Here is a 19,446-nt window from a genome sequence, read left to right as displayed (position 1 = left end):
GGAACATATGAGAAAACCATAGTACAGAATAATTAAAGAAGATATATGCTAAAAAGATCTATATATCTCTTAAAGTTTTATATCTATAACTTTAGCAAAAATTACGATATATAGCAAAAGTGGATTTACAGTTTGCATGGAAAATAATAAATAATACAAGAATAAACTCTTTGTGTACTCACAACTGTAAACTTCCTTTTGCCCCATTCTATGTATAGTAATTTAAGCTCGTTCTGAGCTTAGAGGAGTGAATACAGGCAATGGAAGAGGAGTCTGGCGTAACTATTGGGCATTATTTTACTTTGAAACCCCCTATACCATGTGTGCACAGTTGTGCAACAAAGGTATCTGCCTTTTTAAAGAGTGGTAATTGTAGAGGCTTGAGGTGATAGTATAGTGCCCAGGGTGGGCAAATCTTGGAAGAAGACAGCCGTCACACCCAGAAGACTAGGTCCTGGCAGACTGCCTGACAGCATGATTTGCCTCTTCTCTATGTAGAAGATAGAGTAGAGAAGACTATTGGGTATGGACTGGGCTGAGCAGATACAGTATTTCCAGACAGATATGGGGATACAAATTCAAAAATAAGTATAGAACCCAGAATTGCCAACTCTTTGATGAAAGCTATTGCATTTGGAAAAGAATGATCAAACTACAAGTAAAAACTACCATGAAATAATAGTTATGGACTACATATCAAGGCACATAAGTATAATTAATATCTTCAAAGAGATGTGAATGGATATGGTAACCAGACAAATATAACCTACTTGTCTTTGGAAATAAAAATTTTATTCAGTGAAAAAATATTAAAAACTCAGCAGATAGGCTAAATGTCAGAGGTGACTGAAGAGTGGACTAGATGAAGCCACAAGTTTTCCAAGATTCAGCACAAAGGAGAAAGGAACAGAAGATACTTCATTTATTCACTCATTCAATAAATACTTCTTGTATGTGCCAGGCACTATACTAAGCAGTGATGGTACAAAATCAGCAAAATTAACTCCCTGCCCTCATGGAGCTTACATTAGTTGGGGATGAGGGGAATGGGCAATAAACAAACACAGATAAGTATGTACCAGATGTGGTGGATGTAACTCTTGTGGAGAAAAAAAGTAGGGTGAGGGGGATAGGGAGGGCTGAGAAGAAGGGCTAAATTTTCTACTTCATGTAAGTAATCAGAAGAGACCTCACTGAAATGAATTTGAGCAAAGACCTGAAGGAATTAAGGGGGTGAGCCCTTTGTATATCTGGGGGAAGAGTGTATTAGCGGGAAGAAGAGCGCATTCAAAGGCTTCATATTGGAAGCATGCTAGGAGTGTACCAGGAATAGCAAAGAGGTCAGTGTTACTGGGACAGAATAAATGAGGGTGCGAATGTCAAAATAGGAGGTCACACAAATCTTAGAGTGTGGGGGTTGATGGGTAATCATGTAGATAGAGCCTTACAGAATTGGCTTGAGGACAGAATGGTAATACATAAAAGAGTGTTAATCATGAATGATGTTATTCTCCTCAGCTCTGTAAAATTTTGTACTGTCAGCTTTTTGGAACATAAAAGAGGTAGTCCTAACAGGTGTGGCTCAGTTGGTTGGGCATTGTCCCGCAAAGCGAAACTTTGTGGGTTCCATTTCTGGTCAGCGCACATCCCTGGGTTGTGGGCCTGCCTCCAGTCAGGGCACGTGCAAGAGGCAATGACTGATGTTTCTCTTGCTTTCTTTCTACCTCCCTTGCCCTCTCTCTAAAAATAAATGACTAAGAAATGATTCATAAAAAAGAAGATAAAGGAGGCAGAATGTAACATTATTATTGGTTATTAGAGCAACTTAGATATGCAACATCACAAATCAAGGCACTCTAAACATTTCACAAAAGGTTAATACATCTGTTTCTGAGTAATACCTTTCATGTTACTATATGGAGTGCCTTTATCTTAGTTCTTCCAGAGAAAATTGCTGTCTTTTATTTTGTGATTATGCTGTGTTGTGAAAGTCATGTAGCTTCTTTTTTTGTCCCCCAAAGGAATATCGATTTTATTTTACTTGAATTTGAGCTAGGAGGCACTGTTTCAAGTAATACAAGCATAGAGCACTACCTTCAGTGAAACTTGGGGAATGCTCCTTACATTCCATGGCACTCTACAAAATTAGTGCTCAGTTGACACTAGCTGATGGTGACAGTGGTTTGAATGGTGGTACTAATAACAGTAATGACTATAAATAACAGTGTAGCTTCTACTTTAATATCGTCTGCAACAAGACATGATGTCATTGATTCATATATTTGATTATTTCATAAATTGTCTAATAGCAAGAACCATATCATCCTCTGTTAATCATAATTGTTTTTTTTTCATAAATTGTCTAATAGCAAGAACCATATCATCCTCTGTTAATCATAATTGTTTTTGTTCCAATTAGAAATTTACCGTTTGACTCTATGAGCTATGAACCATAATTGCTCTTTGATCTTAGTGTCTTTGATTTTCTTGGATATTGGGTGGTTAGGAAAGAAGGAAACATCAGGAGTGTAACAGTACGTGTTAAGTAATATATGTATATAGTGATGTAGATCCTGACCTTTTTATTTTAAAAGTCTGCAACTTTAGGTTGGTTAAGATACCTGAGAGATACAGCAAAAATACTTTGGCTCTTTGAAATTTTAAGATTCAACATTTTTACATCTATTTTTTGCCTTTTAAAATTTTATATTGTTATGAATGCAATGTATATTTTCTAGTTAACATTTTATTCTTTGATGTGGCTTTCTGTCCTTTCTTTTTACTGATCTATGAACTGAAAGAACAACTTTATTTTTTTAATTTTTAATTTATTTTATTTCTTCTATCACCTTTTGTCCCCCTTATACTCTCTTACACCTGCCACCCCTCACCCGCACCCCAGCCACCACACTGTTGTCCATAAATGCTTTCTCTTTTGTTTTTCTCTTTTCTCAGTCCCTCTATCCCCAGACCTCCCCACTTCCCCCTGGTCTCTATCTAAGAGTCTCTCTCTGTATTGCTTGTTAGTTCAGTTTGTTCATTAGATTCCACCTAACTTTAAGTTATTATATATACATGGTTGTCATAAAAAGAAGGAGAATATGATGTAGTTCAGGAAACTCATAATCTGCTCTGCATTTGGATTAAAAGAATTTTGAGTGGAAGTTTTTGTAAACCTCTGGTTAAATATTTAGCACACTCAAAACTGCTAGAATATACCTTTATTATGTAAAGAAACAATGCGGAGAATATTTAGCTTATTATATAATGATGAAAAAGTAAAAATGTTCAAAAATTAATATTCCTTTAACTGTTTTACTTTGAATAGGTATCATAAACTGGGAACAGGATTTAACCCCAATACACTAGATAAGCAGAAAGAAAGGCAGAAAGGTTTGCCAAAACAGGTCTTTGAGTCTGATGAAGCTCCAGATGGCAGCAGCTACCAGGATGAGCAAGTAATATTTTTATCTTTAAATGACTATAAGATGTTTTTAAAATAGTTTATGTTTTGTTCATTAATTAATATACTTATTTTTTAATGTTTTGCATGACAGGATGATCTTAAAAGACGTTCCATGTCAATAGACGATACTCCAAGGGGTAGCTGGGCCTGCAGTATTTTTGACTTGAAAAATTCACTTCCTGATGCTCTGCTTTCCAATTTACTTGATCGAACTCCGAATGAAGAAATAGACCGTCAGAATGATGACCAAAGGAAATCAAACCGCCACAAAGAACTCTTTGCTTTGCATCCATCACCAGATGAGGTATAGTTATTTGGGAATATAGATGCAAATAATTATGAAATAGATATTTTGGGAGTATAAATTTTATATAGTATTATAATGTAGGAAATAAAATTTAACTGAAATATAGCTATATTTTTGTAAATAAAATATATTTTTTATTCTAACAAATTTATCCTTAATGAATAACTTCTGTGAATGTAGAACACTTACTTATGACCCAATGACTTCTGTTTGAGAATAAATAGGTCATTTCTTTTTATGTTCAATTGTGAAGGCTAAAAGTTTTAAATTAATAAAAAGACTTCTTAAAGAAATTGTAAAGGGTTGAAAGATGATAAGCATGTTCATTTTGGTGTTGCTTGTTCATTTGTAGGAAGAACCAATAGAACGACTCAGTGTTCCTGATGTGCCCAAAGAACATTTCGGTCAAAGACTTCTTGTAAAATGTTTATCACTCAAGTGAGTATTTATTTTGTTTATTGTATCCTTTTGTTTACTGTGTTCTTTTGAGAAGTGTTGTTCTTGTGAATCTGAGCTTTAGAGCATGTTTGACTCACAGGTGACTACTTTTTTGCTACAGCTGTACAGTTAGTCTTATAACCTGAAAAAAGAAAAAAACCTTCACTGAAATACCTTTCTCTAGTATTACTAGGTACTGTTCTTGGCTTGGGGGATATAAAGACAAAGTATCTTTTTCCTTAAAGAATTGATTGTACATGTTACATGGTAGGCTTTTTTTTAATGATTTTGAAGTATGTGTTTTTATCCTTCTTTAAAAAAGTTAAATATATATTCACATTTATATTCTGCTTCACAAAGTGCTTTCTCTTATTTTGTTTTATGCTGTCTTCAGAGTAATTCTATAGGGTAGATACTAATTTTCTTCATTTTACAAATGAGAAAATCAGGGTTCAAAAGCATTAGCAAAGGTTAACTGGCATACTCATCATTGTGCAACCAGGAATTGAAAAACAAGCTATGTTCTTTTCATTCTCTGATGTTAATATTATTAGTTAGTTATTAGTTCTGACTTACAAAAAAAGAAATTTCAATCCATAGAGTTTTCTTGGAAGAAGTGACTCATAAGTACAGACCACTTCCGTGTATAGATAACATGCACAATTTTCTCCCTTTGAGAGCCAAGACTTTATGTATTTAATTAGATGTATCTAGAAACCTGTCAGATTTAGTGTATTGGGTCTTTTGAATATCTAGACACCTGTTTATAATCTTTTTTTAAGAACAACTTTATTATGATAAAATTTACGTGTCATAAATTTCACCCTTTTACAGTTTTTACTGGTCAGTGGTTTTTAGTGTATTCACAGAGTTATGCAACTATCACTACTGTCTAATTCTAGAACATATTCAGCTCCTTAGAAAGAACCCCCATACCTGTTAGTAGTCTGCTCAGGTTTTCATAACAACATATCATATACTGGGGGGATTAGCAGATATTTATTTTCATTCAGTTTTGGAGACTGTGAAGATCAAGTGCTGGTAGGATTGGTTTTTGGTGAGGCCTCTTTTCCTGGCTTGCAGATGGCCATCTTCTTGCTGTGCCCTCAAATGGCCCTTGCTTTGATCCTGCATGGAGAGCCATCTCTGGTGTCACTTCTCCTTTTTATAAAGACACCAGTCCTACCGAATTAGGGCTTCACCCTTATGATATTATTTAACCTTAATTACCTTCTTAAAGACCCCATCTCTAAATATAGTCACACTGGAAGTTGGGGCTTCAACACATGAATTTGGTGGTGGTGGTGGGAACACAATTCAGTCCATTAAAACACCAGTTAGCAGATGCCCCCCATTCTCCCTGTTCCTGACAACCACTAACTTGCCTTCTGTTTCTATGAGTTTGCCTGTTCTGCGTAAGTCATAAAATGGAATTACACAGAACGTGTCCCTTTGTTTTCAGCTTCTTTCACGTAGCATAATGTTTTCAAGATTCATCTATATTGTAGTCTATATCAGTATTTCATTCCTTTATGACTGAATAATACGCCAATGTGTATATACCACATTTTGTTTATCTATTCATCAGCTGGCTAACATTTGGTTTGTTTTCACTTTTAAAAAAATAACAGCTTTATTGAGTTATAATTCACATATTACGCAGTTCACCCAGGGTATACCCATCTATAGTTCACTTGTAAATTCACCCAGTGTACAATTCAGAGGATTTTAGTATATTCATATATTTATGCCATTATCATCAAAATTTTAGAACATTTTCATCATCCCCAGAAGAAATTCCATAGCCATTTGTAGTCCCTTTGTTTTCCCCAATTCCTCTAGCCCTAAGCAATCGATGATCTATTTTCTGTCTATATAAATTTTCTTCTTGTCATTTTCTGTAAACAGAGTCATATAACGTGGGGATCTTTTTGTGCCTTCTTTCACTTAGTATAATACTTCCAAAGTTTATGTGCGTTGTGGCGTGCATCAGTACTTCATTTCTTTTTATGGCGGGTAATATTCTAATGGACGGATACACCACATTTTGTTTATCCATTTGTCAGTTTATTACCATTTGGGTTGTTTCCATTCTTAAGCTATTATAAATCATCTTGGTAGGACATTTATGTACAAGTTTTTGTATGGAAATATGGTTCATTTCTCTTGGTATATACCTAGGATTGGAATGGTGGTTGATATGGTAAGTCCATGTTTAAATTTTGGAGGAACTGTCAGACTGTTTTCCAAAACAACTGTACAATTTTACATTCCCACCATCAAGTATAAGCCTTTTAATTTCACCATGTTCTCACCAACACTTTTTATTGCCTGTCTTTTTTTTTTTTAAGATTTTATTTATTTATTTTAGACAGAGAGGAAGGGAGGGAGAGAAACATCAGTGAGTGGTTACCTCTCATGGGTCCCCACCTGGGGACCTGGCCCGCATCCCCAGGCATGTGCGCTGACTGGGAATTGAACCGACAACCCTTTGGTTTGCAGGCCGGCACTCAACCCATGGAGCCACACCAGCCAGGGCTATTGTCTGTCTTCTATAATAGCCATCCTATTGAGCGTGATGTGAAGTGGTATCTCATTGTGGTTTTACTTACGATCTTCTTGACTAATAAAGTTACAAGTTTATTATTTCTAAGACAAGTATAATATAGAATGCTTTTTCACATTACTTTATATTCTTTAGCTTTAGTTTGTTTAGCTCTTGTTAAAGATTCTGAACTAAGAATTATATATATCTGATTAATCTATGATAAGAAAAATCTAGATTTAGGATAAGGAAGAATTTGTTCACATTGTAATTTCAGAAAGTTTTATTTTAGTTAACTATTCTGAAATGAAGACATTTTGAAAATAATTTCTCTTGTATTTTGTTCTCTAAGAATAGCCTTCCCTTATCCTGTATGAGAAAATTGTTTCTAGTATTTAGAAGACTGTCTGTCTAGACATTCAGGGAAACTCCACCCAGTCACAGTTTTGTGAGAAAGGAACAAACTCTCCTCTACCCGTGAGGTTCTTTCTTCTAGTCTAACAGTCAAATAGGCATGAGACATATTAGCAAGAGAAAATAACCAGATTTAGTACGTACATAGATATAGAAACCCCACATACATGAGAAAGTCAGGTCTAGCTAGGGACGGGGTAAGGCATGCACTTGACCTTCAGAGGGTCATTGGAATGAACATTTCTGTTACCTTTGACTCATTTTTTGCTTATTTTCAGCTGCATCTAAAATTTGTATGAAAATTCAAAGGGCCAAAAGGAAGCAGGATGGTTTTGAAGAACTTTACAAAAAGCAACCAGATATGAACACTTTATGAAGCCACATAATTAAAACATTATAGTATTGGTATACAATTACACAAATAGACCAGTGGAATAGAGTTAGAAGTAAACATACATGTTTATGGATTTTTGATTTACCATAAAAGTGGCTTTAGTTTGAAAGGCTAATCTTTTCAGTAAGTTGGCAGGACAGTCATATCTGTTTCCCTCTATTTGTCTGTGTGCAGTGTTTCTCTCTTTCTCTGTCCCCCACCAGCCCTACTCTCTCTTTTTTTTTTTCTTTCTGTCTCCCTTTCTCCACCCCTTCACCATACAGAGGGAGAAGATATTTCCAACACATACAATTGACAAAGTGCTCCTAACCAGAATACATAAAAAGTATAAAACAATGAAGAAAATGTCAAACAATAAGTAGAAAAGTAGACCAAAAGAGGATATCCAGGTGGCCATTAAACACAAAAGGATGCATATTAAAAATCCAATAAGACACTGCTTACCCACCAGATTTGGTATTAAAAAAAAAAAAAAGGACTGGCAAATCAAAAAGACTGGCATTATCAAGTGTTACAGAAGATGCGGAATAGAGGCTGACTCACGTAGGCAGCACCACCAAGATCCCTCTTCTTTTGGCTTGTGGGTGGGTCTGCTAAGAAAAGCATCAGCAGGAAGTCAGAAGGTGGGAGAGAGTGAGATCAGGTTGGGATATTTATTTTTCTTAACTCATTCTTTGCTAGGTCACATCAATTGGTTGCTTCCCTGTTGCCAGGGCCACAGTTTTTTTGAAGGGTCCTCCATGCAGCTATTTTTTCCATGTCTTGGTTACCACTTGCCCATTCCTCTTTAAGTCAAGGGTTGGTAATGACTTGCTGCTGTTGCTATTTCCAGGGAATAGCACTCTCTGTAGTTGTTTTCCCTAATTATGTCCAAATCTTTGTAAACGGCCTTTTATTAAACTCTTAACCCGATGAAAATACGTTGTTTGTGATACAAGAATGAGATTATTGACATTTTTGTCGGAGTAATTATTTATTTTCTGGGGCTCTCCTAACAATGCAGAATGGTTAGCCCCATCCTTGGCCACTGCTCAGTAAATACCTGTGGTACTCCTGCAGTAATGATAACCCAGAACATCTCTAGACCTTGCCAGAAGTGTCCGTGGAAGCAAATTAGTTCTTGGTTGAGCAAAGTCACTGTTCTAGCATTTTAGTTAACCTGATAGTGCGTTTGGTTTCATTCTGCAAATATTTACTGAATGTTTACTAAATGTAAGTCATTGTTTGTGGAAGTCAACTAGAGACCTCAACTTAATTGTAGAGTTGTAAAATAAGTCATGAAAATTAGTATGCCAGCATTTTAAATGATAATGAGATTAATATTTATGTAATAGAAATATATCCATAAAATAGCAGACTACAAAAGGCGGTGACATTCTTTGTTTAAAAAAATAGTCTATTTAACAAGTGCATTTATGCACAGAGAAATGTCTGGATGGATGGGCAGTAAACTATTGATGATGGTTCTCTCCATGTGGTGGAACTTTGGATGCTCCTATTTTTTTTGTGAATATTTTTATGTATCTGCTAAATTTTTTACATTGAATATGTGATTTATAATCTGGAAAAGAAAACATTAGGTCTTTACTTTTGAAGTTTAAAATCTAACATCCACATACATAAATAACATAATTATAGGTTAGAAATGCTTAGTGTCAGAAAATAGGTTTAAAATGCCATGAGTGTTTGGGCAGAGATTACTTGTAGCTGGAGAAATACAGTAGGTATACAGTAGGTAATGGTTGCTATAAGATGGGAAAGATATGCCTGAAGAGGGTATTTCAGGAAGAAGGGGTAGCACAGATGGTGTAGCATAGATTAGAAAAATACAAGATAGTGAGATTGTTTTTGGAATGAGAATTCCTCTTCAGTCATGTTTTATATTTATTTTATAACTGCTTCATTCTTTTTTTCTAAAGGTTTGAGATTGAAATTGAACCCATTTTTGCAAGTTTGGCTTTATATGATGTCAAGGAAAAGAAAAAGGTAAGATTATATGATTTAAACTTAATCTTTTATCACAATCATAGGTTTCTGAAACCTGATTTTAAGTTGTTTATCTATTTTATTTTTTTATTATTGACACTATTACAGATGTCCACTATTTTCCCCCTCTTTGCCTCCCTCCACCCAGCCCCTGCCTCCCACCTCCGGCCTTCACTACATTGTTGTCTGTGTCTGTGGGCTATGTATATATGCATACACGAGGTCTGTCTAGAAACAAATCTAGCCATTGGTAATATAACAGTAACAGTTTGTACAACATTGATGTAAGCTGGCAGCCAAGGAAAGTGGACTGGAATGCATATGTGTGAACAATGACGACTTCACTGTATTAGTCAGTGGGAGTGGTAGATGCCATTGAATAAGCATGTGTACTGTGTGGCCATTGCATTCAAAATGACTGGGTGAGGAGAGCAATGAATCTGCATCAGATTTTGCAATAAGCTTGAATGTTCCTCTGTGAAACTATTCGGATGATTCACAAAGTTGCAGCTATGGGCAACTGGTGATTGACAGCTTTATCACAACAGTGTGCAGAGTTTTTTGGCAAAACATCAAATCACTCATGTGACTCAGCCCCTCCCCTACAGCCCAGATTTGGCACCCTGCGACTTCTGGCTTTTCCCAAAACTAAAGTGATCTTAGAAAGGGAGGAGATTTCAGACTGTCAGTGAGATTCAGCCAGGCAGCTGATGGTGATTGGAGAACTCTGTGAGGTCCCAGGGTGCCTACTTTGAAGGGGACTGAGGTGTCATTGTCCTATGTACAGTGTTTCTTGTATCTTCTTTAATAAATGTCTTTATTTTTCATATTACATGGCTGGATACCTTCTGGACAGACCTCTTATGTTCTTTGGCTAATTTCTTACAGTCTCTCCTACCCCACTCCCCTCTGAGATCTGTCTGTCTGTTCCATGTATCCATGCCTCTGGTTTTATTTTGTTTGTGAGTTTATTTTGTTCATTAGATTCCACATATGAGTAAGATCATATGCTATTTGTCTTTCTCTGACTGGCTTATTTCTTAAGTTGTTTTATAAAAATAAATAATTTTTGTGAGAATTATTAAACACGGATCTTTTAAAAAGGAAAATGGTAATTTAGGACTCGTTAAATATTTTCTTCTTGTGAAATAATTTAGTTGGTATTTTAGTAAAAATACCTAGTTTTTATTTCATTGAATGAGTTCCAAAAGCCTGAAGTAGAAGCAACTTTCTTTTAATTTAAGAAATGGAAAAGATACTACAGCAAACACATTTTAGGCAATCTATAAAAAATAAGAATGATGGTGACAGTGAGTTTTTGTTGACATAATTTTCAGTTTCTCACTAGACAACAGATCATTTGTGTATATTTTAAACATTGTCTTAAATCCTGCCCTTAGTTTTACCATCAGAGTTTACAGAAGGCTGTCTCATCACAGCATTTCTTAACATTCTCACCTTGAGGTGTAGCAGAAACTTGAACTGCTCGCAGTGACATTTGCTGTCTAAATATTATGGTTTTCTGCAGTGGAACTCTGCTCAGCAGCGTGTACTTGCTGCATGAGCAACGGTGAGGTGGCTGCTGGGCGCAGGGGGGTGTAGAGGGACTAAATGGTTATGGAAAAAGATAGAATGAAGACGAAATAAAAAACAAAACTGCTGAGATATTATTCATACAGTTTTTAAAAGAAAACGGGGTAATTCATCGCAATAGTAATTTTTTTGGTATTATTACAGGTTACGTTTCTAATCAAAAGAGTTTGAGATATGCTTCTTTAGACTCTGTTTATTGTATTATATTTCCCAAATAGTTTGTACATTTCTTTTGCTTTGACTTAGACATGTAAAAATTGGTCAATGAAATATACGACAAACTGTGTTATAGTATAATGTTTTAAAATCTGTAATAATTTAAGATCAGGTATGTATGATTTCTGTGAGATTTTTTAAATGTACAGATTTAAAAATATAATATATGGTTATATTTTTTAGATTTCAGAAAACTTTTATTTTGACCTTAATTCTGAGCAGATGAAAGGATTGTTACGCCCACATGTGCCACCTGCTGCCATTACCACCCTGGCAAGATCGGCTATTTTCTCCATCACTTACCCTTCCCAGGATGTTTTTCTTGTGATAAAGGTGAGAATAATTTTAAATATATTTGTTTATTAGTATATGTAGACTTGTTTCCTATCTACGTGGCAGCTTTTCACAGACACAGATTCTACCTTTACTTATTTTTTCATCTTAATTAATATTCCTTAACGTCCACTATAGGTGCCACCAATTTTTTTGTTTTGAGTTAGGGGTTATATTAGGGTTCTCCATAGAAACAAACCGGTGGAATGCAGACACATACACACACACACATACAGAAAAGGAATTGAGTCACGTAATTATGGGGGCTGACAAGTCTGAAATTCCTAGGACAGGCTGGCTGGCTAGAAATTCAAGTAAGAGCTGATGCTGTAGACTTGAATTTGAATTCTGTAGGGTGGCATACAAGAAACTCCGGCAAGTAGTCTTGAGAATGCCTTTATTGAGAAACCTAAGTCTTTGCTCCAATTAATTGGACAAGGCCCACCCCCATCTTGAGGGTAATCAGCTATTCCTCTGAGTCTACTGACTTAAATGTTAATCATCTCTAAAAATGCCTTCACAGCAGCATTTAATCTGGTATTTGATCAAACAACTGGGCATCGTAGCCTAGCCAAATTGATGTATAAAATTAACCATCACAGGGGCTATACCATAATTTTATTATTGAGTTCCTAAATTATATACTGGTAAATATGAAAATTAAATCATTTTGAGGTTATGGAGCATTATGATTTGACTGTTAACCAAGTAAGAATAAAGATCACAAATCCTAAAATTTGAATATTTCTAAGCTATTTAGGGCAGTGATTTTAAACCTTTTTCATCTCATGGCAAACAAACTAATCACTAAAATTCTTTGGCACACCAAAAAATATATTTTTTGCCAATGCACCCCCCCAAAAGATATAATTTTGATTGACTTATGAAATAACAATAATAATAGTAATTTCCTACCCTTTTTGCTCCAAAGTGGCTTTTTTTTTAAAATTATGTGCCTATACGTTATATACGGATTTCTGGTACTGAGAATTAACCAATCACATGCAACCTTATTAGGTGACATGTCCAGTAAGATGTAGCTCTGTTATATGACCTATACATTTATGGTTCAAGACAGGACATTCACATCAGATGGTTATTCTTGTGTTGGCTGTTGTCATTTTTTTACTTGGCAATCTAAGGAAAAAGAGGACAGTGTCCCTGACTAAATAGTCAGGTGTTGGCATGTTTTAAAAATTCTTGCAGCATACAAGGTGAAATTTGCTGGTGTAGATGTTATGTTTAACATAAATACATCAAACAGTTTCCCATAATGATTCAACCATTTTACACTCTTACCAAACTGGTATTTGTCAGTCTTCTTAATTATAGTCGTTCTGGTGTTCATTGTTTATAGTTTGCCTTTCTCCTGGTAGTACTGCTTTGTCCACCTTTATATACTTATTAGTTATTGGGTATTCTTTTTTGTAAAATCATTTGCTTATATTTTTATTGGGTTATTTTGACCTTTGTATTATTGATTTATAGGAATTCTTAATATATTCTGGATATTACTACTTTGTTTTGGTTATTTTTATTCCTCACATTTTTTGCCAGTCTGTGCTTGCTTTCTTCCAGAATGTTATTTTTTGATGAACCAAAATTTGTAGTTTTACACATTGTCTAATTGATCAACCTTCCTCTTTATGGCTACAGTATTTTGTATTCTGTATATAATTTTTTTGCTTCACTCAAAGTCAAGAACATAATTCTCTTTAGTGATCCTTTGTAAGAGTAATTGTTTTAGCTTTCACACATAGGCCTATAATCTATATGAAATTGACCTTTGTGTTTGCAGTGAGGTAGAGATGAACGCTAATCTTTTTTCTTTCCCCCAAATATGAATAACCAAAGGACACAACACTGTTTTTGAAAAGATTTTCCCCTCCATTACTTTTGCAAAGTCTCCCTTGTTATGTGAGGTTGTTTCCCTGGAGTCTTTTTTTGTTCCATTAGTCTATTTGTCATTTCTCGCTGGAATGTTGACTGGGATTGCGTTAAATATATACAGATGAATTTGGGAAGGCTGACATCTTTTTTTTTATGGTTTAATGTATTTTAATAGCAAACTGACAGGAACAGCACAGAAGACAGACAACATTAAAAACATACTTGCATGTAGGACAGCTCAGTTAGAAAAGTATAGTGAATGGATGGAATCTACTGTATGATGAAAATGCTACAAACACCATTTAGTTGCCATCAATAAGACATTTACTTGTTTTTAAAAAATCCAAATGCTGGCCTTGTCCAGAAAAATGTAATAGGTTTATTTACGTTGTTACAAAGTTGAACTGCTTGAAACATGTTCACTGAAACACTTGGACTTGCATTAATGCTTTATGTCCCCACATTTATATTAAAAAAGTTCACACAGAAATTAAAATGGAAAAACTGCCAATACCTGATTTCTGTACCCTATTTTCCACTTACAGTCAGGGGGTACCTTTTGATCCCATGGGGGGAAAAATATCTAACGTTCAGAACTACCAATAACAGGAAGAAGAGCATTGTTATTTTTTAAAGAATGAAATGTTTCCCATCATAGTGGATTCTTAAGCATGTTCTCCATGTATGCAGTGTGCTAGCTGGATGTCTCTTGCATAATTGTTACACGTTTGGCATGGATAGCACACTGGTTGGTGTCTCCAAAAAGGCCAACCAGATAGGCTTCACTTGCCTCCTGCAAAGCACCAATAGCTGCACTCTGGAAGCACAGGTCTGTTTTGAAGTCTTGAGCGATTTCTCACACCAGACTCTGGAACGGAAGTTTGTGAATTAGAAATTCAGTGGACTTCTGATAACATCTAATTTCATTAAGTGTCATAGTACCAGGCCTGTAACGATGAGGTTTCTTCACCCCTCCAGTAGTGGGCGCACTCTTGTGAGTGGCTTTGGTAGCTAGTTGCTTCCATGGTGCTTTACCACTGGTGCATTTGTGGGTTATCTGCTTTGTACAAACCATGGTATAGCGACCTCTTTACTTATCCTCCACCTTCGGCTGGAGCTTGGTGAGTTGGAGGAGGCACTGGCGTTAGAGAGCGACAGCGGCTGTGAACACCTGACTAGTTAAATACTCAACTATTGAGTGTTTAAATCAGTGAGCGTGGTATATTTCTCTATGTTTTTAGGTCTTTTCCTTTCATATCTTCCTGGTAATTTGATAATTCTGATCCTATTGTAAATGATATTAGAGTTATTTAATTTTAAATTATTACAGAATTTCATTTTGTTCGTCACTGGTATATAAGAAATTCAATGATCTTTACAAACTTTTATTTACACTTAGTAACATGCAGAAAGTATACACCATCAATAATTTTTGCATACTTACCTAAGTTATGTAACATCCTGAATTAAGATATATTGGGTTGGCAAAAAGTCTGTTAAATTTTTTCGTATGCTGGCTCCAATAGTGCATAGTTATCTTTAACTTCATTTAAAATAATTTTGTAAGGACACATGGACAAAATCAAGGGGGAGGGTGGAGGTAGGGGAGGGAGGTGGGTTCAGCTGGGGTGGGGTGGAGGGATGGGAAGAAAAGGCACACAACTAATTGAATAACATAAAAATTAAAAAAAATTTGTTACATTGTATTGTGACAGCTGACATATCAGCATGCACTTAAAAAAACACTAAAATTGGTGAATTTTTGTGCAGCCATTTTAATATTGAAGCTGGAAGACGATATGCAACATTTTTGGCATATTATGCTTTATTATGCTCTATTATTTCAAGAAAGGTAAAAATGCAACTGCAATACAAAAAAAGATTTGTGCAGTGTATGGAGCAGGTGCTGTGACTGATTGAACTTGTCAAAAGTGGTTTGCTAAGTTTTATTGGTTTGCTGGGTTTTATTGACATTCTGGCCAAATAATTCTTTGCTGTGCTGCATAAGCTTTGGAAGATGTTTAGCAGCCGCCCTGGCCTCTGCCCACTAGCGACCAATAGTGGGAGATAGCGGACATGCTCAAAATATCCAAATCGATAAAGTTATTGGTGAAAATGAAAAAATGCATCTTTTATTTTATGGAAAAAAACCATATGGACTTTTTGGCCAACCCAATAGAACATTACCCAACAGCCTTCTTTGTGCCCCACCTACTATTCTGAATTATATCACCATACATTAGTTTAGCCTCTTCTTGAACTTTATAGAAATCATGTAATATATATTTTTGTGTCTGGCGTGCTAAAGAATTAACTCTAAAATTCATCTAGCAGTAGTTTGCTGCTTTTAATCTTGTATAATATTCTGTTATATGAATATATCATAGTTTGTCTATTCCAATTGTTGATGGATATTGGTGTTATTGTTAGCTTTTGGTTATCGCAAGTAGTGATGCTATAAACATTCCCACATGACTTTTGGTGCAAATATATTTTCATTTCTGTTTAGTATATAGATAGGTGTTAAATTACTGTATCACAGTATATTTATAGCTTCAATTTTCGTGGAGACAACCAGTTCTCCAATACAATTAGTTCAATTCACTCCCATCAGTAGTGGCTGAGAATTTCAGTTGCTCCATTTCCTTCTTTAACACTTGTTATCATCAAATTTTATTGTACTTTACATTTTAATTTTATTAATATTTTTTTATTATACTATTTTATTTCTGGTGCATCTGCAGGGTTATCAGTTTAGTTTTAATTTGTAATTCCCTGGTAACTATGAATGCTCAGTGATTTATGGCCATTTGGATAGTTCTGTTTTGTTAAGTGCTTATTCAAATAGTCCATTTTTAACTTGTTTCTAAGTGATTTTAGTGTAATATACATAAAATATACAATTTTTTTCCAGAAATAAAGAATCTATAATTTTTATTATTTTTTTAACTAACTTCCTTCCTTCCTTCCTTCCTTCCTTCCTTCCTTCCTTCCTCACCTGAAGGCATACTTATTGATTTTTAGAGAGAGGGGAAAGGAGGGAGAGAGAGGAAGAGAAACATCAATGCGAGAGGGAAACATTGATTGGTGGCCTCTCATGCTCCCTGACTATGGACTGAACCCACCACTTAGGCATGTGCTGTGACTGTAATCAAACCTATGACCTTTCGGTTTATGAGATGATTTTCCAATCAACTGAGCCACACTGGCCAGGGCTTAACAGCTTCTTTTTTTAGTTTTTAAACATTAAAAAGATTTTTTTTCAAATACAATGACAGTTTCAGGAATACAACATAGTGATTAGATATTTACATAAATAATGAAGTGATCACCCTGGTAAGTCTTGTACCTATCTGACAACATATATAGTTATTACAATATTATCTGCTATATTGCCTATGTATACTTTATATCCTTGTGACTAATTTTTTGTAAATCCTCACCTGAGATATGTTCATTGGTTTTAGAGAGGAGGCAGGAGAGAAAGAGAGAGATATGAGAAAGAAACCATGATCAGTTGCCTCCCATATGCACCCTGGGACCGGGGCTCAAACCCACAGCCTAGGTGTGTGCCCTGACTGGAAATCGAACCCACAACATTTTGGTGTTTGAGATGATGCTCCAACCAACTGAGCCACCCAGCCAGGGCCCTTTTGACTATTTTTATAAGTGGTATTCTGTACATTTTAATCTCACCCTTTTCCACCCACCTCAATTCCCACCCATCTGGCAACCATCAAAATGTTCTCTGTATCTATGAGTTTAAATTCCACACATTTTAAGTAAAAAATATATATATACAGTGGTGTAATATCCATTTCATTGGATTTTTATTTTATTAATTTCTTAGAGCTCATATATGTGTTTCATTCAACTAATTTGAAGTATCAAGTTTATTATCTGCTAAATTCCTATATACGTACACTTGATTTTGATTTCTGGACTTTCATTCTATTTTATTTACATTTCCTTTATTAAAACATTAAAAATTTTATAGGAATAAAGTGAGACATTTTGGAGAAAAATGATAAGTAGGAACTATTTTATTGACCACTTAAGTATATTATTTTGTGAGTTGTCTTTTTAAATTTTGTTCTTTGATATTATATTAATAGGGATGAATTTATGACTGGTTGTTTTTATTAATAGTTTAAATTGTGATAAAATACACGTAAAATTTTTCAACTTAATCATTATTATGTGTTCAGACCCAATCTCTAGAAATTTTCATGTTGCCAAACGTACTCTTTATACACATTAAACAACAACCCATTTTCTCCTTTTCCCAGACTCTGCCAACCACTGTTACGTTCTGTTTCTGCTCTGAATTGACTACTCTAGGTACCTCATATGAATGGAATCCTGCAGTATTTATCTTTTTGTGACTGCCTTATTTTCTTAGCGTAATGTTTTAAAGATCATTCTAAGTTACAGGATACATTAGAATTTCCCTTTTTAAAAGGCTAAATAATATTCCACATATATATATACGTATGTACATATGATGTCTATCTGGAAAAAGTCCAGCCATTGTTAATATAACGAGAATGGTTTGAGGGACATTGATGGAAGCTGGCAGCCAAGGAGAGTGGACTGAAATGCATGTGCTTAAACAGTGACGACTTCACTGTACTAGTCAGTGGGGGCGGTGGACACCTTTGAGTGAGTATGTGCACTGTGTGGCCATCGCATTCAAAATGACTGAGTGAGTAGAGCAATGAATCTGTATCAAATTTTGTGTTAAGCTCAAATGTTCCTCCCTGGAAACCATTCAGATGCTTCAGAAGGCCACAGCTATGGGCAACTGGTGGTGATTGGCACCTTCATCAGGACAGTGCACCTGCTCACACATAACGTCTCCTGCAGTTTTTTGGCAAAACGTCAAATCACCCACATGACTCAGCCTCTCTATAGCCCAGATTTGGCACCCTGTGTCTGCTGGCTTTTCCCAAAACTAAAGGCATCTTTGAAAGGGAAGAGATTTCAGGCTGTCAATGAGATTCAGGAAAATAAGACAGGGCAGCTGATGGTGATTGGGAGAACTGTGTGAGGTCCCAAGGTTCCTACTTTGAAGGGGACTGAAGTGTCATTGTCCTATGTATAATGTTTCTTGTATCTTGTATCTTCAGTAAATGTCTCTATTTTTCATATTACATGGCTGGATACCTTCTGGACAGACCTTGTATAACACATTTTGTTTATCCACTCATATCTCAGTGTACATTTGGATTGCTTCCTTCTTTGGCTTTTGTGACTATTGCTGCTATGAACATAGCTTTTTGTTTTTTTATTTTCCAGTAAATAATTTTTATTTCCTGTTATTAGATGCACAATCTAATGTTTTTATTAAACCACATTTACTCTACAGAGTTCCCTAATGATTTTGGATTTGTTTGGTGAGTAGGAGTAGGAGAGACAGATTTTTAATTTTTTTGGTAATCTTTATTTTTTAAATTTAATCTTCATTGCATTTTTTTCCCATTACCATTTAGTCCCTTATACTCCCCTCCCCTGAGCAATCACCACACTGTTGTCCATGCCCATGAGTCCTTTTTCCCTTTTTGCTCAATCCTTCCACCCCACAGCCTCCCCCTCTAGCTGTCATCCTGCTCTCCATCATAGCTTTTTAAATACCTGTTTGTGTCCCTGCTTTCAATTCTATTGGGCATACACCCGGAAATAGATTTCCTGAGTTGAATGGTAGTTCTGTTTTTAATTTTTGAGGAACCTTTGTACTGTTTTCCGTAGTGGATGCACCATTTTACATTTTTACCAGTAGTGGCCAGTGGTTCCAGGTTTTCCATGTCCTCGCCAATATTTGTTATTTTTGATAGTGGTTATTTATGATGGGTGTAAGGTGATAC

At 35.4% G+C, this 19,446-nt stretch overlaps 1 protein-coding gene across 9 annotated transcripts in view; it reads left to right on the top strand.

Annotated features, from left to right (window-relative positions):
* Positions 1-19,446, top strand: part of DOCK7 (dedicator of cytokinesis 7) — a 209,406-nt gene that overhangs the window by 32,193 nt on the left and 157,767 nt on the right. For all 9 annotated transcript variants that reach the window (XM_053921491.2, XM_053921489.2, XM_053921496.1 and 6 more), the window contains exons 5-9: positions 3,329-3,458; positions 3,558-3,770; positions 4,126-4,211; positions 9,484-9,550; positions 11,543-11,692. In XM_053921491.2, the coding sequence (XP_053777466.1) occupies positions 3,329-3,458; positions 3,558-3,770; positions 4,126-4,211; positions 9,484-9,550; positions 11,543-11,692 (646 nt within the window). The remainder of the gene's footprint in view (positions 1-3,328; positions 3,459-3,557; positions 3,771-4,125; positions 4,212-9,483; positions 9,551-11,542; positions 11,693-19,446) is intronic.

Source organism: Desmodus rotundus, chromosome 3 (assembly GCF_022682495.2).
Source record: "Desmodus rotundus isolate HL8 chromosome 3, HLdesRot8A.1, whole genome shotgun sequence".
Lineage (NCBI taxonomy): Eukaryota > Metazoa > Chordata > Mammalia > Chiroptera > Phyllostomidae > Desmodus > Desmodus rotundus.
The sequence above is the reverse complement of the archived record's forward strand: the minus strand, read 5'-3'. Positions and strand labels throughout refer to the sequence as shown.